This window comes from Moschus berezovskii, chromosome 18 (assembly GCF_049115385.1).
Source record: "Moschus berezovskii isolate FMDL1 chromosome 18, NW_MosBer_1.0, whole genome shotgun sequence".
In the NCBI taxonomy this organism is placed as follows: domain Eukaryota; kingdom Metazoa; phylum Chordata; class Mammalia; order Artiodactyla; family Moschidae; genus Moschus; species Moschus berezovskii.
In genome coordinates, this window is record NC_142477.1 from 53834967 (window position 1) to 53862180 (window position 27214).

Consider the following 27214-nt stretch of genomic DNA (forward strand, 5'->3'; position numbering starts at 1 on the left):
AAGACCTGAATATACATTTTTCAAAAAAAGATACACAGATAGTCAAAAGGCACTAAAAAGAAAAAATGATCTACACTGCTAATCATCAGAGAAATTAAAATTAAAACCAAATGTGATACTACCTCGCATCTCATACAAAAATGGCTATCACCAAAACAGATCTACCATATTGACCCAGTAATTCCACTACTGGATATTTATCTGAAGAAAATGAAAACACTCATTTGAAAAGATAATGCATTCCAGTGTTCATAGCACTTACTCTATGAGGTGTTCCAACAATATAGGTTTAAAAAAAAAAGCCCTATTGATCAGGCTACAGTCCATGGGATTGCAAAGAGTCAGACATGACTGAGTAACTTAAGCTTATTGTAAAATGCTTTTTCTGCATCTATTGAAATGATCATATGATTCTCATTCTTCTTCAGTTTGTTTATGTGGTGTTATCACAATGATTGATCTGTACATGTTGAACCATACTTGTATCCCTGGAATAAATCTCACTTGATAATTGGAAGAATCAATATTGTTAAAATGTCCATACTACCCCAAATAATCTACACATTCAATGCAATCTCCATCAAAATTTCAATGACATTTTTCACAGAAATAGAACAAACATTCCTGAAATGTGTATAGAAACACAAAAGACTCCAAACAGCTAAAGCAATCTTGGGAAAGAAGTATGAAGCTGGTGGCATCACACTTCCTGGTTTTAAACTTTATTACAAGATACAGTAATCAAAACAGCATGGTATTGACAAAGAACAGACACACAGATCAGAGGAACAGAGTGCTCAGAAATAAATCCACACATACACAGTGAATTAATTTATGACAAAGAAGTCAAGAATATACAATGGGGAAAGAATAGTCTTTTCAATAAATGCTGTTGGAAAAACTGGGAGACACATGCAAAAGAATGAAACTGGGCCCCCCTATCTTAAACCATACACAAAGATCAACTCCAAATGGATTAAAAACTTGAAAGTAAGACCTGAAACCATAAAACCCCTAAAAGAAAACATGGGTGGAGGGTAAGCTCCGTGATATTGATCTTGGCAGTGATTTTTTTATTTGACAACAAAAGCAAAGGCAACAAAAACAAAAATAAACAAATGGAACCACATCAACCTAACAAGCTTCTGTACCTCAAAGGAAACCATTGACGAAATGAACAGGCAACCTACAAAATGGGAGAAAGTGTTTGCAGATCATGTACTGGATAAACAGCTAATGATCAAAATATATAAATAACTCATATAACTCAATAACAAGAAAATAAACAATCTGATTAAAAACACGGGCAGAGGACTAAATACGGACATAACCAACTATAGTTAGTCAAAAAACAGACAAAATTAATCTTTGGGGTTAAAAGTTAGAACAGTGGTTACCTCTGCAGGGCAATACCAACTGGTAGGGAGAATGAGACGGATTTCTGAGGTGCTATTAATAGTAATTTCTGGTTTTGAACAGGGTGCTGGTTTGCTCAGTTTGTGAAAATTAATCAAGCTGTACACTTAGGAACTGTGTACTTTTATTATAAATGTATGCTATACTTTAATTAAAAAGTTCAAAAGCAAAAGCAACAAAAAATGTGGGGTATATACATACATGTGGTTAGAAAATTATGTTTTTCTGGCTGCAGATGAACACAATGCTGCTATCAAATGGCAAATCACCCCATAATCCTTGAAAATCAGTGTCTGAGTCTCTTTTTGAAGTCAGTTTCAAAGCATTTAACAGCTTTTCATTTAAAAAATGCAATCTTAATTGCAGTCTTAAAAGTATACTAATTGTTAAAAGTTAAACAGTATCACAAGGCTTCTAACAAAAACCAGTTTCATACCTTTCACATCTCCCATCCTGAATCCTGTTTCCCAGAGGCAACTAATTATAACTCTTGTAACTATTTAGCAAATCTTAAATTTATAATCTATTTTTAAGTAATATGCTTATATTCCTTTTTCTTTACTTTTAAATTTTAGACATGATCCATTGATTTTCCACCAGAAGGCTTTACGACTTTTATATCACCTTTCACTTCCCCATGTCTTATTCCCCTAATAGAATCATAATTCTGACTTTGTAAAATCAAAGTTTTCATTTTTTTGATTATTATCTGTTTTTCATAGTTAAGCCATGGAATCTATTACTATTATTACACTCCTCTTTCTTATATAAAATACTTGTGTTGACCTGTTTTATTGGAAGTCATAGTTGACTTTTTTTTCCTTTTTGGTTGCCTAATTTTCTAGTTAACACTAATTCTTCCCTAAACTCTCCAAAAGAATGGAAAAACTCCACTTTATCTATATAACACATCAAATAACCTTTTCCATTTTATTATTTTTTTTCTTTGAAAAAATGCCTCTTGGAGCCATCTGTCTACCTGCTGTAATCTGGGCTGGCTGCTCCCTAGGCCTGCTGCATAGCTGTTTCTTAGGATTTCCCTTCACCACCATTCTGAGAATTTCCTGATATTCTATTTCTTTTTGGTGAAGCACATTTCGCACTATTTCCCTGAGAAAGAGTGCATGGAAGGTAAAATTTTGTGAGACTTTCCGAAAATACCTTTATCATATACTCTTAACAGTTGGATGAGAGTATGGTGGGTTAGGATTTTAGGTCAAAATAATTTATTCTGAGACCTTTGATGACCTTCTATTGTCTTTTTCTTTCAGAGTTGTTAAAAAGTCTGATACTATTCTGATTCCAGACCTTTTGTACAGACTTGTTCTTAGTCCCCGAAAGCTCTTCTCTTTATCCCTGGTGTTGTGAAATTTCATAACGATATGCTTTGGTGTGGGTCTTATTCACAATGTTTTGGGCCCTTATGTCTAGAAACACATGTTCTGAGGAAATTTCTTACATAATTTTTTTTGTAATTTTCTCACCATGTTCTCTCTTCTTTTTTTTTTATTTTATTTTTTTTTTGTTCTCTCTTCTCTATGGCACTATTTTCAGTTGGACACTGGACCACCTAGATTAATTCTCTATTTCCTCATCTTTTCTGTCTTATATTTTTCCTTCCTTCCAGTCATCCATCCATCCACATCGTCTAGTCTTTTGAGAAAGTTAGCTTTATCTTCCAAACTTTCTTGGAATTCTTAATTTCTATTCATATTTTATTTCCAATGATATTCAAATATTGTTTCATGGATATCACTGTCTTTTGTCACTTTGAGGATGTAATTTCTTAGAATTTTGCTTTTGTTCCCTCATTATTTTCCCTTTAGGTTCCTTTTTTATCTTTCTTGTTTTATTTTTATGTAAGAGGTTTTCCACAAGTATCCAGTGGTCTTCAGTTATATTAATATGTAAAAGTGAAGCACTAAAAAAAAAAGCATACTTAGTGGACATCTAAATGGTCTGAGACAAGCAAGGTACCTGCCATTTCTTTGATAGAACCCAAATACCTGAGACTCCAGGTATTCTTGGGCTTATTGGTTTCTCCTGAGGAGAACCCTCTATTTTCCTATGCTATCAGCATTCTGAGAGGCAAGGTGTAAAGAAAAGAGAATTGGAGAGGTAGGAGGTGGGGTTTGGCCTCACCATTCAGCACATATGCTTTCACTTAACCCATTTTCAGAACTGAGTCTTAATCCTACCCTTCTGTTGAGCTTGGCAAACTGAGGTCCAGAGAGTATCTGATTTACTTTCTTCCATCTCTTGCTAGATTGAAAAGGGAAGGGGGATGGATTATATCTAATTATTACTGATATAAACTTTCAAAGAATTCTCCTATTTTAAGCCCTTCTCCTTATCTTTGCTTTCAGAGTTCCCAAATGTCTCCAAATACTGAGGCTTTCAAGGATTGTGTTATTCATATTGGCCCCCTCTCTACAGGTATTTACATTTCAGTTTTCTCTGCTTTGCTGTCAATTATCAACCATGTACCAGCTTTCTAGTTTCTAAAAATCTGTTGCTGTCTCTCGTTTGCTATTGTCTCTTCTGGAGAATTTCTTTGTGCTTGTTTTTTACATTTTTCAAAATATTGTTTTAATGGGATTTGGGAAGGAGTAGATATAAACCCATTTTCTCAGTTATTTATTAAGCACTCAGTATATGCTAGAAGTATCATAGGTCTTGGGATACAATAGTAATAGAAAAGCATAAAAAAAACAATATTTCTCAAAGAGTGGATATTCTAGATACCCAGGTAAAAAAAAATAAATACAGATATTTCATAACATCTGAACTTTCCAAATTCAAGAAACAAACAGATTTAGAAACATTTTTAGGTAAGTCTCTTGTTATCTTAATGTCTGCTATTTTCTATCTGAAACTCGGGAGCCAAGTTGATTAGAATAACAAATATACCTCAGGACTCCAACCAGTCAGAATCAGGAATTTAACATTTAGATAACCAGGGATACTTGCATATAAGGTTTGGTAGTGATGACAATTCTAAAGAAAACAAAGAACAAGAAGGTGTGAGAGTGGGTACGAAGTCAGGGGAAACCTCTCTAACAATACCAACCATGTAGAAACCTCAGAAAAAGAGGACATTTTACAAACAGGGACTACTGAGTGCACAGACTCTGCGTTAGGAGTGTGCTTGGCAATTTTGTAGAGCAGCAAGGAAGGCAGTGTTGTTGGAGTAGACTGAATGAGTGGGAAAGTAATAGGGAATGAAATCAGAGAGAAAGCCAGGAGTCACATTCAACAGGGCCTATAGACAATGACAGAGACTTGCCTCTACTCTGAATAAGATGGGAAACCACTAGAGGCTTTTGAAGGTTGTGTTTTAAAAACAAACTCTATCTGCTAGGTGTGGAACAGTCTACGGAGAAGCAGACAAAGTGGAAACAGTGAGGCTAGTTATAAGGCTACTTCAATAATTTGGCTGAGAGAGTAGGAGCTTAACATAGTTCTTTTTTGGTAGAAATGATAAGAAATAATCAGATTCTCAATTTATTTTGAAAGTAGAAGGTCAGTTGTGCAGATATTGGTGGAGGGGAAGTGGAAAAAAGAACAGTCAAGTATGACTCCTAAGTGTTTGGCCTGGTCAAGTAGTAAACTGGGGCTACCATTTTCTGAGAATGAGAAGCCTGGGAGAAGAGCAGGTTAAGCAGGCTGGTGGGAGGGGGTGGATGAGGGAGAAAACAATTATTGGATTTTTGTAAATTAAGAATACAAAGTGGACATCCAAGAAGCAGCAGCTAGATATATGAATCTAGAGATAAAAAAACTGGGATTGGTCATCATCAGTGTTCTTGCCTGGAGAATCCCAAGGACAGCGGAGCCTGGTGGGCTGCCGTGTATGGGGTCACACAGAGTCGGACACGACTGAAGCGACTTAGCAGCAGCAGCAGCATGATGACAAAATATAAAGCCAGGTGACTAGATGGCATTATTTAGGGAATAAAGGTAGAGAGAAGGGGGGTTTGTGTCTAAACCGTGGATAACTATCATTCAGAGGTCAGAGATAAGAAAAAGAACAGTTATGTAGAAGAATCAAGAGAGAATAGGGTTTTGCTGCTGCTGCTGCTGCTGCTGCTGCTAAGTCACTTCAGTCGTGTCCGACTCTGTGTGACCCCATAGATGGAAGCCCACCAGGCTCCCCCGTCCCTGGGATTCTCCAGGCAAGAACACTGGAGTGGCTTGCCATTGCCTTCTTTTAGAAGTAAGTAAATAAATAAATCGGAGAAGGCAATGGCAAGCCACTCCAGTACTCTTGCCTAGAAAATCCCATGGATGGAGGAGCCTGGTAGGCTGCAGTCCGTGGGGTCGCTAAGGGTCGGACACGACTGAGCGACTTCACTTTCACTTTTCACTTTCACACATTGGAGAAGGAAATGGCAGCCCACTCCAGTGTTCTTGTTTGGAGAATCCCAGGGATGGGGGAGCCTGGTGGGCTTCCGTCTAAGGGGTCACACAGAGTCGGACACGACTGAAGTGACTTAGCAGCAGCAAATAAATAAATATTTATTAAGTAAATAAAGTGTTTTAAGATGGAAGACGTGGCCAAATGTGCCCCATGCTGCTTATAGGCTGAGTAAGAAGAGGTATGGGATTTGGTTAGGGGATTTGGAAAGATGAAGTCATTGATCATTAGGCATGGAGTGACTGGGGCAAGCCTAACAGAAGTGTGAGTCCAAGGCAAAATGGAAGAAGTGGAGACAGCACAGACAACTCTTACAAAAAGTTTTTCTTTAAAAGGAAATAACAGTTACAGGAAATGGGGTCATACTAGTTTTTGTTTTTAGACTGGGAAACATGTTTGTATACTAGTAGGAATAGTTCAGTAGGAAAAATCTGATAATGCATGATTAAAAAAAGAAAGGATAACAGCAAAAAGTAAAGTCCCTGAGTAGTTAGGAAAGGATAGAATGAAACACATGAGCAGGTTTTTCTTGTTATTTTTCCAATTACCTGGGAAGAAGGGCGATGGGATCTACTTACTGAACTGAAAAATGAATTTTCAGAAACAAGAGTACATAAAGATTCAATTAGACCCAGAAGTTTATGAGAATTCTTCATCAGGACAGTAAAGATTCACACCCTCCAAGTTCTCTGATTTTTAATTAGCCTTTACTGAGAAAGATTTACAACATATTTTCTTTATTGAAAAATTCTTCAATCACAGTAAGTCTCAGAGCCATAAATATTTATAGAAACTCCTTTCAGTCCTCATGATTCTCCTTTCATTTCATTGAGAAGTGAGCAAAGCGAAATAAATGTCTTGATAACTACTTAAATATGTTTCTCTTTTCCATCTTCTAAATAACTATTAATACTCTCCCTTTCTTTCTTATTTATCACTAATGTTCTATCATTAGCGGGAACTTTTATCACTAAGTCTAAATATAAATCATTATGAATCTACTTTTAGAAAATAGACTATTTTTATTAATCAGTGGAAGAAGTAGCTTAAAGTTGCCATTTTTATCATTATCCAATTTTAAATATAATCTGTGAGAGAAGGATGCCTTTCAAGCCCCAGTGCTTGCTTTATCCTGAATTTAAACTGATCTTTTAGTCTTTGTGGGCTTCTAATAGAAATTTAGAAAATTAAAGTTGATGCAGCCAGATGAACTAAAAATAAGTAATCATGGTAACACAAACAACGACTTCCAATGATCACCAACTCAGCACACCTGGAAAACTCAGGAATGTTGTAATAAAGGAAACGAAGGAAGACAACTATAATTGTAGGCTTTAGAGACAAACCTGAGAAACTGAATAAAGACTTGAAATCTACACTGCCAGAATCCACAGTGGAAGAATGGAAGGAAAGCAGTCTTTCTAAACCAACAACAGGATTTTGTACTACTTTTTTTCTCCTTATTAGTTTTTAAGATACAAGCATAATCAGTTCAGTTCAGTTCAGTCACTCAGTCGTGTCCGACTCTCCGCGACCCCATGAATCACAGCACGCCAGGCCTCCCTGTCCATCACCAACTCCCGGAGTTCACTCAAACTCATGTCCATCGAGTTGGTGATGCCATCCAGCCATCTCATTCTCTGTTGTCCCCTTCTCCTCCCGCCCCCAACCTTTCCCAGCATCAGAGTCTTTTCCAGTGAGTCAACTCGTTGCATGAGGTGGCCAAAGTATTGCAGTTTCAGCTTTAGCATCAGTCCTTCCAATGAACACCCAGGACTGATCTCCTTTAGGATGGACTGGTTGGATCTCCTTGCAGTCCAAGGGACTCTCAAGAGTCTTCTCCAACACCACAGTTCAAAAGCATCAATTCTTCGGCAATCAGCTTTCTTCACAGTCCAACTCTCACATCCATACATGACCACGGGAAAAACCATAGCCTTGACTAGACGGACCTTGGTTGGCAAAGTAATGTCTCTGCTTTTTAATATACTATCTAGGTTGGTCATAACTTTCCTTCCAAGGAGTAAGCGTCTTTTAATTTCATGGCTGCAGTCAGCATCTGCAGTGATTTTGGAGCCCCAAAAAATAAAGTCTGACACTGTTTCTTCTATTTTCTAGTCCGTCTCCTCATTTAGCATTATCCATTCATTGCTTTGGACTTCCCTGGTAGCTCGGCTGATAAAGAATCTGCCTGCAATGAAGGAGACCCCAGTTTGATTGCTGGGTTGGGAAGATTCCCTGGAGAAGGGTTAAGCTACCCACTCAAGTAGTCTTGGGCTTCCCTGGTGGCTCAGATGGTAAAGAACCCTGCCTGCAATGCAGGACACCTGGGTTTGATCCCTCAGTTGGAAAGATGCCTTTCTATCATATTCAAAATACTTTAAATTTGGGTGAAACAAAAAATTGCTATGGGGGGAAAAAAAGGAGGAAAAGAACACTTAGTAATCACCATCTTAATTAGTCTGAAAAACATCAACATTAAAAGAAAAAACCCATAAAGGGAACAATGATGTTAATTATCAGCCTTTAGTTCAGTTCAGTCACTCAGTCACATCCGACTCTTTGCGACCTCATGGAATGCAGTACGCCAGGCTTCCCTGTCCATCACCAACTCCTGGTGCTTGCTCAAATTCATGTCAATCGAGTAGGTGATGCCATCCAACCACCTCATCCTCTGTCATCCCTTTCTCCTCTTGCTTTCAATCTCTCCCAGCATCAAGGCCTTTTCCAACGAGTCAGTTCATCACATCAGGTGGACAAAGTATTGGAGCTTCAGCTTCAGCATCAGTCCTTCCAATGAATATTCAAATTTGATTTCTTTTAGGATTGATTGGTTTGATCTCCGTGCAGTCCAAGAGACCCTCAAGAGTCTTCTAAAACACCACAGTTCAAAAGCATCAATTCTTCAGCATGCAGCTTTCCTTATGGTTCAACATGCACATCCATACATGACTACTGGAAAAACCATAGCCTTGACTAAACGGTCCTTTGCTGGGAAAGTAATGTCTCTGCTATTTAATATGTGTCTAGGTTGGCAAGCCACTCCAGAACTCTTGCCTAGAAAATCCCATGGATGGAGGAGCCTGGTGGGCTGCAGTCCATGGGGTTGCTAGGGGTCGGACACGACTGAGTGACTTCACTTTCACTTTTCACTTTCACACATTGGAGAAGGAAATGGCAACCCACTCCAGTGTTCTTGCCTGGAGAATCCCAGGGACGGGGGAGCCTGGTGGGCTTCCGTCTATGGGGTCACATAGAGTCGGACAAGACTGAAGTGACTTAGCAGCAGGTTGGTCATGGCTTTTCTTCCAAGGAGCAAGCGTCTTTTGATTTCATGGCTGCAGTCACCATCTGCAGTGATTTTGGAGCCCCCAAAATAAAGTCTGTCACTGTTTCCACTGTTTCCCCACCTATTTGCCATGAAGTGATGGGACTGGATGCCATGATCTTAATTTTCTGAATGTTGAGTTTTAAGCCAACTTTTTCACTTTCCTCTTTCACCTTCATCAAGAGGCTCTTTAGTTCCTCTTTGCTTTCTGATATAAGGGTGGTGTTATCTGCATATCTGAGGTTACTGTTATTTCTTCCAGCAATCTTGATTCCAGCTTGTGCTTCATCCAGTCCAGCATTTTGCATGATGTACTCTACATATAAGTTAAATAAGCAGAGTGACAATATACAGCCTTGACATATTCCTTTCCCAATATGGAACTAGTCCATTATACCACGTCCAGTTCTAACTGTTGCTTCTTGACCTGCATACAGATTTCTCAGGAGGCAGGTCAGGTGGTCTGGTATTCCCAACTCTTTCAGGATTTTCCACAGTTTGTTGTGATCTGCACAGTCAAAGGCTTTGGTGTAGTCAATAAAGCAGAAGTAGATGCTTTTCTGGAACTGTCTTTTTTTTTCCGATTATCCAGCGAATGTTGGCAATTTGATCTCTGGTTCCTCTGCCTTTTCTAAAACCAGCTTGAACACATGGAAGCTCTCGGTTCACATACTGTTGAAGCCTGGCTTGGAGAATTTTGAGCATTACTTTGCTAGCATGTGAGATGAGTGTAATTGTGTGGTAGTTTGAACATTCTTTGGCATTGCCTTTCTTTGGTATCAGAACGAAAGCTGACCTTTTCCAGTCCTGTGACCACTGCTGAGTTTTCCAAATTTGCCGGCATATTGACTGCAGCACTTTCACAGCATCATCTGTTAGGATTTGAAATAGCTCAACTAGAATATCCATCACCTACACTAGCTTTGTTCATAGTGATGCTTCCTAAGGCCCATTTGACTTCACATTCCAGGATGTCTGGCTCCAGGTGAGTGATCACACCATTGTGGTTTTCTGGGTCATTAAGACCTTTTAAAATAATTTTATATAGTTATTCTGCGCATTCTTGCTACCTTTTCTTAATGTCTTCTGCTTCTGTTAGGTCCATACTGTTTCTGTCCTTTATTGTGCCCACCTTTGCATCAAATGTTCCCTTGGTATCTCTAATTTTTCTGAAGAGATCTCTAGTGTTCCCATTCTTTGTTTTCCTCTGTTTCTTTGCATTGAATCACTGAGGCAGGCTTTCTTATTTCTCCTTGTTATTCTTTGGAACTCTGCATTCAGATGGGTATGTCTTTCCTTTTACCCTTTTCCTTTAGCTTCTGTTCTCTTCTCAGCTATTTGTAAGGCCTCCTCAGCTAACCATTTTGCGTTTTTGCATTTCTTTTTCATGGGGATGGTCTTGGTCACCAAGTTCTTCAGGTACTGTATCTATCAGATCTAACTCCTTGAATTTTTCACTTTCACTGTATAATCATAAAGGATTTGATTTAGGTCATATCTGAATGGTTGAGTGGTTTTCCCTACTTTCTTCAATTTAAGTCTGAATTTGGCAATAAGGAGTTCATGATCTCAGCCACAGTCAGCTCCTGGTCTTGTTTTTGTTGACTGTATAGAGCTTCTCCATCTTCAGCTGCAAAGAATATAATCTGATTTTTGGTATGACCATCTGATGATGTCCATGTGCAGAGTTGTCTCTTGTGTTGTTGGAAAAGGATGTTTGCTATGACCAGTGAGTTCTCTTGGCAAAACTCTGTTAGCCTTTGCCCTGCTTCATTTTGTACTCCAAGGCCAAACTTGCCTGTTACTCCAGTATCTCCTGACTTCCTACTTTTGCATTCCAGTCTCCTATGATACACAGGACATCCTTTTTTGGTGTTAGTTCTGGTAGGTCTTCATAGAACCATTCAACTTCAGCTTCTTCAGCATTATTGGTCGGGGCATAGACTTGGATTACTATAATATTGAATTGTTTACCTTGGAATCGAACAGAGATCATTCTGTCATTTTGAGATTTCACCCAAGTACTGCATTTTGGACTCTTTGTTGACTATGAGGGTGACTCCATTTCTTCTAAGGGATTCTTGGCCACAGTAGCAGATGTAATGGTCATCTGAGTTAAATTCTCCCATTCCGGTCTATTTTAGTTCACTGATTCCTAAAATGTCGATGTTCACTCTTACCATCTCCTGTTTGACCACTTCTAATTTAGCTTGATTCATGGACCTAACATTCTGGGTTTCCATGTAATATTTTCTTCACAGCATCAGACTTTATTTCCATCCCTAGTCACAACCACAACTGGGTGTTGTTTTTGCTTGGGCTCCATCTCTTCACTCTTTCTGGAGTTATTTATTCACTCTTCTCCAGTAGCATATTGGGCACCTACCGACCTGGGGTGTTCATCTTTCAGTGTCATATCTTTTTGCCTTTTCATACTGTTCATGGGGTTCTCAAGGCAAGAATACTGAAGTGGCTTGCCATTCCCTTCTCCAGTGGACTACTTTTATCAGAACTCTCCACCATGACCCGTCTGTCTTGGGTGGCCGTACATGGCATGGCTCATAGTTTCATTGAGTTAAGACAAGGCTGTGGTCCATGTGATCAGTTTGTTTAGTTTTCTATGACTGTGGTTTTCATTCTGTCTGCCCTCTTATGAAAAAGGATAAGATGCTTATGAAAGCTTCCTGATGGGAGAGACTGACTGTGGGGGAAACTGGGTCTTATTCTAATGGGTGGGGCCATGCTCAGGAAATCTTTAATCCAATTTTCTGCTGATAGGTGGGGCTGTGTTCCATCTCTGTTGTTTGGCCTGAGACTCCTGGACACTCAAAGACAAGTCTGACTCAGTCTCTTGTGGGCACAATGCTCCTTTCTCCTTGCTGTGGTGTTCACAAGGTTTTGTTTCTGCCCTCCAAGAATCTGTTTCCCCAGTCCTGTGGAAGTTCTGTAATCAAATCCCACCATCTCCAAAGTCAAATTCCCGGATCCTCAAGTTGGGAAATCTGTTGGGAATTGCCAGATCCTCAAGTTGGGAAATCTGTTGTGGGTCCTAGAACTTTCTTAACACTGCGAGAATTTCTTTGGTATAATCATTCTGCAACAAGATGGAGGAGTAGAAGAACATGTGCTCATCTCTTGCGAGAACTCCAAAATTGCAACTTGCTGCTGAACAACTATTGACAGGAGAATGTTGGATCCCACCAAAAAAGATATCCCATGTCCCAGGGCAAAGGAAAAGCCCTGACAAAATGGCAGGAGGGGCGAAATCGCATTTAGAATCAAACCCCCTACCCAGCAGAGACGCTTCCAACTGTGTGTGCTCCAGGACCCAGAAGTCCCAGAGACTGAGCCAGCCCTGCCTTTGAGTGTTTGAGTGTCTCCTGTGGAGGCACAAGTCAGCAGTGGCCTGCCATGGGGACGGGGCTCTGGCTGCAGCACACCTGGCTCACATGGCACTACCTACGATAGGACCACCAAGCAGATGACCTACAATTACTAGTATTATGCACATATATTTATTATTGACTATGTTCTAAGTCTGTAAAATTCTAGGGTTATGCCTTCTCAGAGACGTCCAGAGAATGAGTTCTTGATTTTTCTATTGCATTGTGACTTTTAACTCCTAAGTAGAAATGACAAGGGGCCCAGGTTATCCCCAACTGCAAGAAAACCATAGTAATTTTAACTGTATTCCTGGTTTTAGCTTAATAGCATTAATAAAATGTGCTCATCATAAAAACAATTATTTGTTTTATAGTAACAATAGCTAACAATAGTTAACTAAAGATCACATTATTGTAATTTATTAATTCTTTACTTGGTGGAAATAGCTCACCTGGGACAAAAAATTCTGTTGGTGTAAACCAATGAAACTCCAAATGAAATCCCAAGCGAATAGCCTTCCAAGTAACGAGAAAAATCAAGTAGAGAACGGACACTGTGCCTGCAAGGAAAAATTAGAAACCATTAATCATCTTTGTTTTACAGACTATTTCAAAATCAAATTTTGTTTCTACATGTTCAGCAAAGTTTGGAAAATTAGCATTAGTATTTATGCCCAAGTGAGATCTAAAGAATAGAAACAAACCCTGGAACATATCAGAAAACAAAGCACAAAACTATGTAGTAGGCCTAAGAAGTTATGAGCTGAATTTAGGTTCTGATACATGTAGAGAGTTTATTATAAAATTTTACGGTTATTTAGGAAAAAAATTAAACACAAAACTGACTATTTTCTAATTTGTCCGTGCGGCATGTGGGATCTTCATTCCCCAACCAGGGATAGAACCTGCACTCTCTGAATTGGAAGCATGAAGTCTTAACCACTGGACCCCTGGGAAGTCCCTGGCTCTTATTCTCTGTATTAAAAGTTAGAGACAGCCAACAAGTTGGGAAAATCTGTCAAAATATTTAGTGTAATTGGTAGAAAGTAAAGAAAGAAAAGTAGTAAATGTGGATCATAAAGTTATTTGAGAAAGGCAGTAAGTCAAATAGTCCATGAACAATCTGATCTAGTATCTAGATGAAGTTTTGGTTGCATACTACTACTTACTCCATGGAAAGATTTCAGATTCCATTCACTGTGTGTGCAGTGAACACCTACTTTATGCAGGTTAAGTGGGCATTCAGAAGAGGATTTAAGGAATTAAGTCCAGTCACTATTGAGCAGAATCAAGAGATCCAGGATGGTTTTTAGAGAAATTAGATACTGATTTCTCTAAAGAAGCTATATGTAGTTTTAAAAGAGAAAGTTTTGCCAAGAGAAAGGGCAAAACCAAAATATCTTAAGGAGGTGGAGAATAATTTAACCTGGTTATAAGCCTAGTGATTGTTTTGCCCGATTGAGCAAGTTCTTCTGTAAGTTCACAAGCTAACTTTTAAAGATCTGTTCCATAGGAAAGTTGGCCAGCAAATCAGGAAACCACAAATGAGCGATATAAGCTCTACTGTGGGTTTGGAGGTTAGCTAATTCAGAAAGGATGCATACAAGAGGCTGAAGCTTATATAACCACAACTCTTCATTTTCTGTGTGTGTCTGCTGTAGTCTCATGGTGAATTTTGTTATGAAGCTAAAGTATAGAGAAATATCCTTACCTCCTTCTTTGGTCTTTTGAAAACCCCAAAAGCCATCTCTTTGATGTAATCTAATTTTTTCATACTCTAGTCTGCCTACCAAGAGACCATATCTACAGGGAAAAGGTGAAATCCTATTATCTATTTGGGTTATCAGTTCTTTGGGAATGATACCCTTATCTTTAGTTAACCAGATCTGAGCTTTCATAGGGGTTCCTTTGATGAAATTTCTTCAGTGATTTCAGAAATTTCTGAAAAACAGGTCTCACAAAAAGAAGTCTGTTCTGTTAAATAGTGTTGAAAAGAAAGAAAAAGCACTGAGGAACAGAGCAAAAGTAGAACAAGCCTAAGGCACTTCAGCTGTTCTGTTTCTGTTTCTGTTCCGTCGCTCAGTCGTGTCTGACTCTTTGCGACCCCGTGGACTGTAGCCTACCAGGCTTCTCCGTCCATGGGATTCTCCAGGCAAGAATACTGGAGTGGGTTACCATTTCCTTCTCCAGGGGATCTTCCCGACCCAGGGATCGAACCCGGGTCTCCCGCATTGGAGGCAGACGCTTTAACCTCTGAGCCACCAGGGAAGCAGCTAGAGAACAATATTCCAGGTTCAAAGTCAAGTGATAATTCTGTGCTTATACTCTTAAATAGAAACTGTAGGGAAAAAATATTCCATAATCTCCCTAAGTTCTAATATTTCCAAACTTTAGAATTGAGAATTCCTATAATATCCACTTCAGATCTCTCCTGCTGAAATCTTTCTTAGTTTACTGCCACTAGTTGTAGAGGAAATGAGGAATAGTTGTTCAGTAAGGACAGAATGGAAATCCCAGTAACTCATCTTAAAAAGAGACTTGGGCTTGAGATGGCCATCTCTATTTTTTTCTGTGCCAAACTTCATCAAGAAAAGCAAAAAGTAGGGCAATATATGTGTGAACAAATTAATCACAAATGAATAGGCCTGGAAGGTAACTACTTTGCTGGTCAGACCATATTCCCCTGGAATTCAGCATGTATTCTACTATACAGAGGCTCTATAACACAGTGCCCTGGCTTACCTAGGATGTTAAATTTTGAAAAAAATGAAGGAGATTTGAAATTAAGCAGTGGCAGAAGGAGCCCTATGAGGTAAAAGGGCACTGTCTTGGACTTATTCCACCACTTTTCAAACTGTTGGAGTCCTGAGTCACTGGCGTAGAAAATCATAGAGCCGTTGTCAGGATGGCCACCACTCCTGGCACTTGGACAAATCACTGCAACAAGGAAGCAACAGATCAGAGGAGGCAACAAAGAAGAACAATGACACTTAAACTTGCTCTACTAACCTTAAGTTTTACCATGAATATTAAATTTCTCCTTTTTGGGAAAAAAAATAGAGGGCTATGTTTAGATATATGTGGAGTCTTTTCAAATTTTTAGATTATTTATTTAAAAACTTTGAAGTATAGTTGATTTACAATGTTGTGTTAGTTTCAGGTATACAGCAGAGTGATTCAGATATTATTATTCAGATTCTTTTCCACTATAGGTTATTACAAGATATTGAATATACTTTTATGTGCTATATAGTAGGTCCTTATGGTTTATCTATTTAATATGTAGTTGTATAGGAAAACTTTTACCTATAAATAATTAAAGGTAGAATGTGAGAAAATTTTGAGGTATAGCCTTGATTTCTACTTTCTACTGGAAACCATAAAATTATTCTACCAACTATCCTTCTGTCCCACTGTCAGAGAGAAAATATCAGGTTGGATGATATTTGATCTTATTACTACAATCATATAAGACACATCATTCAAGGTAATTGTTCATTTTGCTAATAACTCACACAAAGTCCAGAGAACAGGTTTCTTCTAACAATAAGCAAAATTGATGAGTTTGGAATAAAAAGCAGATACCATTGAAACATTGCCATGGTATTGCGAAAATCTAATAATTGCTTATAGCTTAAGAATCTTGATTCCCAGCAATCCAGAGTAATTGTCCTGGATGTTTCTCCGGCTTTAGGGCAGCTGAAAGCCCAGATGATATCCAGAGAACTGGGAAGTGAATAAAATGTATTTTTCCTAACACTGATCTACAAGTGGCAGTTTCTTCTGTTTGCAGAGAGAATACAAATCATTCTCACTGTGTTTCTAAGTTCATAATAGTACTTTTGCTAATAATCAGCTCTTTGCAAAGAATGTTTAATGCTGTAAAAATGCTGAGCAACAATTTTATTCTCTATCTGTTATTTGGCATGCCACAAAGCCAAATAGTTTTATTAGTCAGCATTTTTAACCTGTATTTATTCCCTTCTATGCTCTGGACAAAAGTAAATTAACTTGAATTTTTCCTGTGCTAATAACTAGAGTGGTAAAGAACACAGGTTATGGAAGTAAACTGCTTGAATAAAGAATCTTCACTCTGTCGCTCAACACACAAGTCACTAAATTCTCTGTGCCTTGGGAAGCACAAGAATATTGGAATGGGTAGCCTATCCCTTTTCTGGGGGATTATCCCAATTCAGGAATCAAACCAGGGTCTCCTGCACTGCAGGCAGATTCTTTATCAGCTGAGCTACCAGGGAAGCCCTATAGAAATTGAAGAGAACAGTACTACCTTATGAAGTTGCTATAAAACATTTAGAATAATGCTTGCACACAGTAAGTATCCAATAAATGTCTGCTGTAAGTTCTAATATTTACTGAATGGATTGCTTGATACTCTAGTCAATACTTTGTTTAAAATAAACCAAAGAATCAAGAAGTGCTACTATTAACATTAGATATCACTATGCAAAGTAAACTGACTTTGCTGATAATGCTCTCCAAATTATCAGTGTAATATTCATGAACTCAACAATGAACTGACTCTCTACTCAAGAAATCCTACTAGATAGTAATACACTAGATAGTAATATCAATTTCATCAATTGATATCAAAGGAGCTACAATAAATGAATTTCAATTTTAAAACCAGTATGTTTCTTGGGCTTTTGAATATTCTGAGGTAAGGAACAGGGTTCAAGAGGTATGTGTTTAAATTATATGAATATATTTTAGTATAATTAATGAAAAGTATGTGTGTGTATATGTGCATTCACAGAAATAATGCTGGTACTTCACTCATTTTCTAGTGTTAACAAATGACAGATTAATTAATTAAATTAAGGGATAAAGTAAGACACTGAACAGCAAACATTGGCATCTATACTTCACAAGAGAAACTCTTGTCTGTCCATTATATCCCAGAGCCTGGAACAGTTTCTGACATATAACAGATTTAATAAATATGCATTGAATGAATTGTCCTCTTAGTGATCAATGTGTACCTCCATCAAAATATCAATTCAGTATCTCTGAAACCTAAACACATAAAAGCTTTAGGTGATGTTAGTTATGCTGTGCAGTTCAGTTCAGTTCAGTTGCTCAGTCGTGTCCGACTCTTTGCGACCCCATGAATCATAGCACGCCAGGCCTCCCTGTCCATCTCAGGTTATATTAGCTTTTCTATTCATTTTTCCTATGACTGCCATACTGGATAAACACATAGGCTACACACATCTATTATGTTTTAATTCTCTGTATTTGTTTAATGTATTTATTTGGCTGCACTAGGTGTTAGTTGCAGCATACAGAATCTCAGTTCCCTGCCCAGGGATCAAACCCAGGCCCCCTGCACAGGGAACATGCAGTCTTAGCCACTGGACCACCAGGGAAATCCCCAAATGTTTATTTTTAATAAATTAATTAAAATAAACTTTTCTAAGAAACTGATTTTTTTGGGGGGGGGCAAATCTTCAATTTATTTTTCCATATTTCCTAGCCTTGGTTCATTATTAGGAAATTTAGAACACACATTTATATATCTTAAATATTACTAACTAAAATGATAAATGTTTAAAACTAAATTAACAAACTGAGAACAAAGGTCCTATACTTTTAAAACAATCAGCAGTGATAGAGGTACTTGAAAATATTTATTGATCATAAGCAAATATGGATACTGTGGATGTGAGCTATAACTGTGAACTGTATAACATGAACTAAATATTGGTTAGCTTACATTAACACAAACTTTTGTGGAGCTGTTCTTTTTTTACCTTACTGGTTATCAACAATTTAATAGTGGTTTCGTTAACCTAAAGATAATGATTTTCTGCTGAAAATAAATAATGTTTATAGGTTCTACATTATATCTTTGTTGAAAAAAGGTGATGAATAAAGAAACAAGGCAAATTTTCAACTCCAAACTACTTACCAGGGTTGCTATCGTTGGTACTCAGGATAGGGTCTGTGTCATTAATGTGATGAATAAAATCTAAAAATTATGAGGAAAGCACAATTTAATACTGAGTGGAAGATGTTAAATCAATAACCCTCTAAATTTTCTTTATCTATAAAAATCTTTTAAGATCTACTCTGTGGTAATATTATTTAATACATTGAACAAAGACTACTTCATTATTAACATAACTTCAGCTTTCTTTGCTTTATAGGAATGATGTCATTGGTGTCACAGTCTCATGGTGGAAAATTTTTATGAGTGAAGATTTTAAAAACAAAACAAAACAAAAAAACCACCCATAAGGCTGAAATTAAAAGTCCTAAAATAAAGATAATATGCACAATTTCTTATCCTCTACTCACACTGATTTATCTAAGTATACTTATATCTTATAGTAAAGTTCTAAAACCTGCAAAAGGTGGAAAGCCACTACTCAAGACACCTGAATTTATCTGAAAAAAATCACTTAAAGTTTTGACAATAAAGAACAGCTTTTATAAAGTGAAAGCTATATAGTAATTATTGATCACAGGTACCACTAAGTTTTACTAAAAGTAACAGCAAAATAAAAAGCTAATGCAGATACCTGGGCATTCATATCATTCTACAGTAAATGAGAGAATGGGTAAAAATATGTTTTTTATTTGCCTGAGGGAATTTACTTTATTCTGTTTGATGTTAGCCTTTCATAACCTTAGTAAGCATTAAAGAAAGTGATGTAAAACTTAAATAAGATGATAAAAAAAGCTAGAATTGATTTTAAGGTCATGAAGCAAGTTATATATGTGAATTATTCATCTCCATTATATACTTCTCAAGATAGAATAAAAGAAGTAATCTATGCTCTAGATTTTTATAATGTCTCCATGGGTTATTAGTGATTCAAGATAGGAAGTTATGGATCTTTACATAATTACATAATTCCTGATGCCAAAGATTTACATAAGGCTAGTAAAAACCCTGACACCAAGTATACTAGGTTGAATAGTATTCTCCCAAATCCATGTCCACCAAGAAACATAGAATGGACCTTATTTGGAAACAGAGTCTGTGCAGACATAATCAAGCTAAGGTTAGGTTATACTGCATTAGGGTACACCCTAAACTCAATGATGGGTGTCTCTAACAAGAACAGGAGATTTTTGGACATAGAGACACTGGGGGAAGATGGCCATGTGAAGGCAGAGGGTGAAACTGGAGAAATATTACTAAAGTCAAGGAATGCCAAGGATTGGTAGCAGTTGATCATCAGAAACTAGGAAGAAAAAGGAAGGGTTCTTCCCTAAGGGCTTCAGAAGAAGGAGAGGGCCCTACAGACACTTTGATTTCAGACTTCTAGTTTCTAGGATTGTGAGAGAATAACTTTCTCTTATTTTAAGCCAGTTATGATGGTCAACTGTTGTTTCTATTTCATTGCCAAGGAAGTCAAGAAACACATGGAGTAACAGGTAAATTTGGCCTTGGAGTACAGAATGAAGCAGGGCAAAGGATAATAGAGTTTTGCCAAGAGAACACACTGGTCATAGCAAACACCCTCTTTCAACAACGCAAGAAGACTTTACACATGGACATCACCAGATGGCCAATACTGAAATCAGATTATATTCTCTGTAGCCAAACATGGAGAAGCTCTACACAGTCAGCAAAAACAAGAAGGGGAGCTGACTGTGGCTCAGATCATGAACCCCTTATTGCCAAATTCAGACTTAAATTGAACAAAGTAGGGAAAACCACTAGACCATTCAGGTATGACCTAAATCAAATTCCTTACAATTATACAGTGGAAGTAAGAAATAGATTTAAGGGACTATTTATGATAGACAGAGTGCCTGATGAACTATGGACGGAGGTTCGTGACATTGTACAGGAGACAGGGATCAAGACCATTCCAAGAAAAAGAAATGCAAAAAAGCAAAATGGTTAGCTGAGGAGGCCTTACAAATAGCCGTGAAAAGAACAGAAGCGAAAAGCAAAGGAAAAAAGGAAAGATATACCCATTTGAATGCAGAGTTCCAAAGAACAGCAAGGAGAGATAAGAAAGCCTTCCTCAGTAATCAGTGCAAAGAAATAGAGGAAAACAATAGAATGGGAAAAACAAGAGATCTCTTCAAGAAAATTAGAGATACCAAGGGAACATTTCATGCAAAGATGGACTCAATAAAGGAAAGAAATGGTATGGACCTAACAGAAGCAAAGGATATTAAGAAGAGGTGGCAAGAACACACAGAAGAACTGTACAAAAAAGAGCTTCATGACTCAGATAATCATGATGGTGTGATCACTCACCTAGAGCCAGACATCTTGGAATGTGAAGTCAAGTGGGCCTTAGGAAGTATCACTACGAACAAAGCTAGTGGAGGTGATGGAATTCCAGTTGAGCTATTTCAAATCCTGAAAGAGGATGCTGTGAAAGTGCTGCACTCAATATGCCAGCAAATTTCGAAAACTCAGCAGTGGCCACAGGACTGGAAAAGGTCAGTTTTCATTCCAATCCCAAAGAAAGGCAATGCCAAAGAAAGCTCAAACTACCGCATAACTGCACTCATCTCACATGCTAGCAAAGTAATGCTCAAAATTCTCCAAGCCAGGCTTCAGCAATATGTGAACTGTGAACTTCCAGATGTTAGAAAAGGCAGAGGCACCAGAGACCAAATTGCCAGCATCCGCTAGATCATGGAAAAAGCAAGAGAGTTCCAGAAAAACATCCATTTCTGCTCTATTGACTATGCCAAAACCTTTGACTGTGTGGATCACAATAAACTGTGGAAAATTCTGAAAGAGATGGGAATACCAGACCATCTGACCTGCCTCTTGAGAAATCTGTATTTAGGTCAGGAAGCAACGGTTAGAACTGGACATGGAACAACAGACTGATTCCAAATAGGAAAAGGAGTATGTTAAGGCTGTATGTGGTCACCCTGCTTATTTAACTTATATGCAGAGTACATCATGAGAAATGCTGGGCTGGATGAAGCACAAGCTGGAATCAAGATTGCTGGGAGAAAATTAAGTAACCTCAGATATGCAAATGATACCACCCTTATGGCAGAAAGTGAAGAAGAACTAAAGAGCCTCTTGATGGAAGTAAAAAAGGAGAGTGAAAAAGTTGGCTTAAAGCTCAACATTCAGAAAACTAAGATCATGACATCCAGTCCCATCACTTCATGGGAAATAGATGGGCAAACAGTGGGAACAGTGTCAGACTTTATTTTTTGGGCTCCCAAATCACTGTGGATGTTGATTGCAGCCATGAAATTAAAAGACGCTTACTCCTTGGAAGGAAAGCCATGACCAATCTAGACAGCATATTAAAAAGCAGATACATTATTTTGCCAACAAAGGTCCATCTTGTCAAGACTATGGTTTTTCCAGTAGTCATGTATGGATGTGAGAGTTGGACTATAAAGAAATCTGAGTGCCGAAGAATTGATGTTTTTGAACTGTGGTGTTTTAGAAGACTCTTGAGAGTCCCTTGGACTGCAAGATCAAACCAGTCCATCCTAAATAGATCAGTCCTGATTGTTCATTGGAAGGGCTGATGCTGAAGCTGAAACTCTAATACGTTGGCCACCTGATGCAAAGAATTGACTCATTTGAAAAGACCCTGATGCTGGGAAAGATTGAAAGGAGAAGGGGACAACAGAGGGTGAAATGGTTGGATGGCATCATTGACTCAATGGACACGAGTTTGAGAAAACTCTGGGAGTTGGTGATGGACTGGGAGGCCTGGTGTGCTTCAGTCCATGGGTTGCAAAGAGTCGGACACAACTGAGTGACTGGACTGAACTGAAGCCATGTGTGACTCTTTTGCAACATAATGGACTACAGACCACCAGCTTTCACTGTCCATGGTCATTGTCCAAGCAAAAGTATTGGAGTGGGTTGCCATGCCCTACTCTAGGGGATTTTCCTGACCCAAGGATCGAACCCACATCTCTTATGTCTCCTGCATTGGCAGATAGGTTCTTTACCACTAGCGTCACCTGGGAAGTCCTATATATGTTTGAATGTATATACTAAATATAGATGTATGCATATATATATGAATCATTTAAAAAATAATAACTAGATAAGAAGTTTTCACATTCATGAATGACACCACTATCTAAATAGAAAATCCAAAGTGAATCTACAAAATTATAAGCAATAAGAATTCAATACATTTGTGAGATTCAAGATAAATATTAAAACATGAACTAGGTTCTCTTATAATGGCAACAAATAATCTGAATTTTTTATAATTAAAAAATATATCACTACTTTCTGGGAAGATGGAAATGTTTCATGAAGGAGGTGTGAGTTACATGGATGCATCCATTTGTCAAAATTATATGGCCAAGATGTATATATTTTAATGAAGGCAAACTCCATATAAAAATAGAATTGTATTTATTATTATATAATAATAATATCATATATACTATTATACATAAGAACTATATTAGTTGAGTGGAGAGTAAGTATAGGTTGAGATCATGTGTTCTAAATGGATACCATTACTTAAGCAGTAAAACAATTCATTCCTAGGAGATGCAAACAATGCTTAAAACATCTTTTGGAACTTAGAAATATTTTATATTAATTAGAGAATTTGAAGGAATATATTCACCCAAAAATAAGGCTTTGGAAATTAACATACATTTTATATTTGTGATCAACATAGAAACCATAGAAAACAAACTGAATCAAGTGTATCTCCTAGAATCACAAATGTTACTTTTTACTTCATTAATTCCAAGTTCAGAATTTAAGACTGAAACCAAAACATTATAGTAGTCATTATATTTGAGAATAATTATGCTAAAGTATATGATATGGATACTTACTAAAAATAAATTTTCCAGTATTAAAAAGAAAATTAGACATAAGCACCCAATACACTATCATTGCTCCAATGAGAGATACCAAGGAGAAAAGGAGACTTGACCACTGCCCAAAGGAGCCAAAATAATATCTGCAGACATCTGGATATTCCCAGGTAGTGGTATCCACTGATGCTAGATAAAATATAAAAGGGGAAAATAAAATTAGATGTCAATTATATATTCCATATTCATAATTTGTGTTCTCTAAATGGATTCAAAATATTTAGCAAAAGATTATGGGTATTTCACCACCAGGTATTAGACCATCTTATGAAATAACAGTAATTAAAACAGATACAGCAGATTAATACAACATTGTAAGTCAACTATATGTCAATAAAAAAAAACAAAACAAAAAATTATAGAATAAACATACAAGAACAAGTGTAGGCTAATGAAATAGTACAGAAAATCTGAGAAGTGGTGGTGGCAGTGGTTTAGTCACTAATTCGTGTCCAACTCCTGAGACCGCTTGGACAGAGGAGCCTGGCAGGCCACACAGTCCATGGGATTCTCCAGCCAAGAACACTGGAGTAGGTTGCCATTTCCTTCTCCAGGGGATCTTCCCAACCAGGGAATTGAAACCCAGATCTCCTGCATTGTAGGCAGATTCTGAGAAGTAGATTAAGGTAACTAATAACAGCAAGTGATAAACCAAGGCTAGAAAAAAATCATCAATATGGGATAGAAGACAATATCCAATATTTGGCATGCTGCTGCTAAGTCACTTCAGTTGTGTCCAACTCTGTGCGACCCCGGAGATGGCAGCCCAACAGGTTCCCCTGTCCCTGGGATTCTCCAGGCAAGAACACTAGAGTGGGTTGCCATTTCCTTCTCCAAAGCATGAAAGTGAAAAGTGAAAGTGAAGTCCCTCAGTCATGTCCGACCCTTAGCGACCTCATGGACTGCAGCCTACCAGGCTCCTCTGTCCATGGGATTTTCCAGGCAAGAGTACTGGAGTGGGGTGCCATTGCCTTCTCCAATATTTGGCATACTTAATAATAATATGGAGAAACGTTTTCTTGAGTCATACTTTATATAACATGCCAATTAAAGTTTCAGACAATGAGGGAAGTGGGGAAGGGCAATAGATGAGTGAAGGATTAAGAGGAATGAACTATTAGGTATAAAATAAGCTACAAGGATCTACTGTATAATATGAGGAATATGGAAAATATTTTATAATAACTATAAATGGAATATAATCTTTAAAATTTGTGAATCACTGTATTGTACACCTGTAACATTTAATACTGTACATTGACTATACTTCAATTAAAAATTTCAGAAAATTAAGTTAAAGAATTTAAAGAATAACTGAAAATTTAGATGACAATATAAAAACAGAAACTGAGATTGTCCTTTTCTATCAACTGAAGAAATAGAAACTACAATGGAAAAGATAGCCAGATATAAAGAAACTAATATGATACAAAAGCCATTTCAAGAGAGAAACTGACAAGACACAATAAAGGGTTAACTGCCTACTTCATATAAAGAATTTAGGAGATCTATAAGAGCACCAAGGCGCTTGTGGATAAATGGGAAAGGGATATTATGAAATAATACAATTAAGAAAAACATACCACTGCTTGGAAGAGACAAAAAAACTGGAGGCAGAGCCTGGTTTGTTGATTCTCATTTGCTGAGACTGACTGAAATAATGTACATCTATTTAGGAAGAAAGCTGATCGCTGAGGAATCGATACTTTTGAACTGTGGTGCTGGAGAAGACTCTTGAGAGTCCCTTGGACTGCAAGGAGATCCAACCAGTCCATTCTAAAGGAGATCAGTCCTGGGTGTTCATTGGAAGGACTGATGCTAAAGCTGAAACTGCAATACTTCGGCCACCTCATGCAAAGAGTTGACTCAGTGGAAAAGACTCTGATGCTGGGAGGGATTGGGGGCAGGAGGAGAAGGGGACGACAGAGAATGAGATGGCTGGATGGCATCACCGACTCGATGGACATGAGTTTGAGTGAACTCCGGGAGTTGGTGATGGACAGGGAGGCCTGGCGTGCTGTGATTCATGGGGTTGCAAAGAGTCGGACATGACTGAGCGACTGAACTGAACTGAACTGATTTAGGTCCTAAACTACTTTAAAACAATCTAAAAAGGTATATCCCTGATCTAGAATTTATAGAAATGAGTGGACATGCTGGCACAACTTTGAGGATTGATTATAAAGGACACATTGCTCACATTTTCATATTAACAATTTTCACTTTTAGGAGATGCCAATATCTAGATCTTTTGGTAGGGATAGGTCAAAACGAGTCACAATTAACTGATAAGAATCATAAAATTCTCAATTTAGTTCTGGCAAACATCTTATTTTTAAAATGTGACTTTTAATTTATTATTATTATTATTTTTAATTAATTTTTATTTAATAAATGGTACAAAGCACAATGCCAAAAACAGTAACAGTTAAAATTTCACCAAATGAAAAAATACTATAGAATACACAGTTGTAAAGAGCTACATTAAGTTATTTTACAACTGCCTCAGGCTGCAAAAAGAAAAAAAACCCATTGCCATACGTAAGTTATCCCTCTCTCAAAATAATGCCATTTATGTTAATAAATCATGAGCACCCCATCAAAAGATGGGAACTGCTTTTGTTAATTCATATATATATATATGACTGTATCACTTTGCTATACACCTGAAACAAATACAACACTGTAAATGAAATATAGTACAATATAAAATAAAAATTAAAAAAATGTGACTTTTAAAATTATTCTTCTGAGGAAATTAGGACCAAAGTAAATGCATTCTGCAAAGAACTAGCCTCTCAGAATTTCAAAGGAAGCCACTAAATTTATTACCATATCAGTTCTGCCAAATGCTATGAATTACAAGAAATAAACCTTAAGGCAGAAAATAGTTAACACACTTGTGAAATGTGTGTTATCACACATCAGTGATCCACCTCAACATCAATTCTTAATATCCACATCATTCATTTATTTTTACAATGGTAAATTCTTACATATCATAGATCTTGATTTCACTACTCTGTAGCAGCAATAAAGTGTTAGAAGGCCCATCAGCATGATGACACACATTCCAGTAGTAAACCCAGCCTGTTTAAAAAAATAAAAATATAGAACAACACATATCATGTCAGAATAAATTAATATGCAACCATATAAAGTTACCCTAAACAATTATCATAAAAATCTGATAGCTAATGTAAAACTAAATATAATAATCTATTTAATAATTTTATGTATATTTATTAAAACTTGTTGTAAAACTTACAGTACAAAGAGAAAAAAATTCTAATACAAAGTGTGCTGAAAATTATATTACCTGTTTTATGCCCCAAGGAATACTTAGTATAGATGTTCCCAGCATGGTATTCCAAATCATAAAACTGAAAGCAGAGTAATAGTAGTAAAACATAAAGTCGGACTCATCAAGTATTTTAATTAAGACAAAAATTAAAATAATCAGTAATTTTTATTTACAGATAATTTAAGTTATGCTCCAAAAAGTAGTTTAACTCACATGGTTACTAAACTGGTGTTTTTACCATATCCTTCAGTGTAACATTGAAGTTTATAAGCAGAACCCAATGGGCTATACACATAACACTCCTCTGGAGCTGGAACTACATGATCTGGGGCAATCTGGTCAAAAAAAATGTAAAGAAATGTTAGAACCAGTAAATGTTCAACATAGGATATTTTCTATACATTAAAGTACCTGACTACAGACACATTTCCAACTATCAGGAACAAATAAACAGTGTGAACCCCTGATTAAAACATAAAAATAACTTTTTAAATATAGTAAGATCTAAAGGAGTAAGAGTTTAAATACTATAAATAATAAAC

At 37.2% G+C, this 27214-nt stretch overlaps 1 protein-coding gene across 7 annotated transcripts in view; it reads right to left on the reverse strand.

The window, feature by feature from the left end:
• SLC38A9 (solute carrier family 38 member 9) overlaps positions 1-27214 on the reverse strand; it is a 91519-nt gene that overhangs the window by 18049 nt on the left and 46256 nt on the right. For all 7 annotated transcript variants that reach the window (XR_008685419.2, XM_055422038.2, XM_055422039.2 and 4 more), the window contains 7 exons: positions 26886-27007; positions 26688-26751; positions 26365-26458; positions 23327-23497; positions 18474-18533; positions 15287-15481; positions 12997-13104 (listed from right to left, as the gene is read on the reverse strand). Coding sequence is in view for 6 of the 7 variants with exons in the window: in XM_055422038.2 (XP_055278013.2) it covers positions 12997-13104; positions 15287-15481; positions 18474-18533; positions 23327-23497; positions 26365-26458; positions 26688-26751; positions 26886-27007 (814 nt within the window). In the remaining variant the exon portion in view is untranslated. The remainder of the gene's footprint in view (positions 1-12996; positions 13105-15286; positions 15482-18473; positions 18534-23326; positions 23498-26364; positions 26459-26687; positions 26752-26885; positions 27008-27214) is intronic.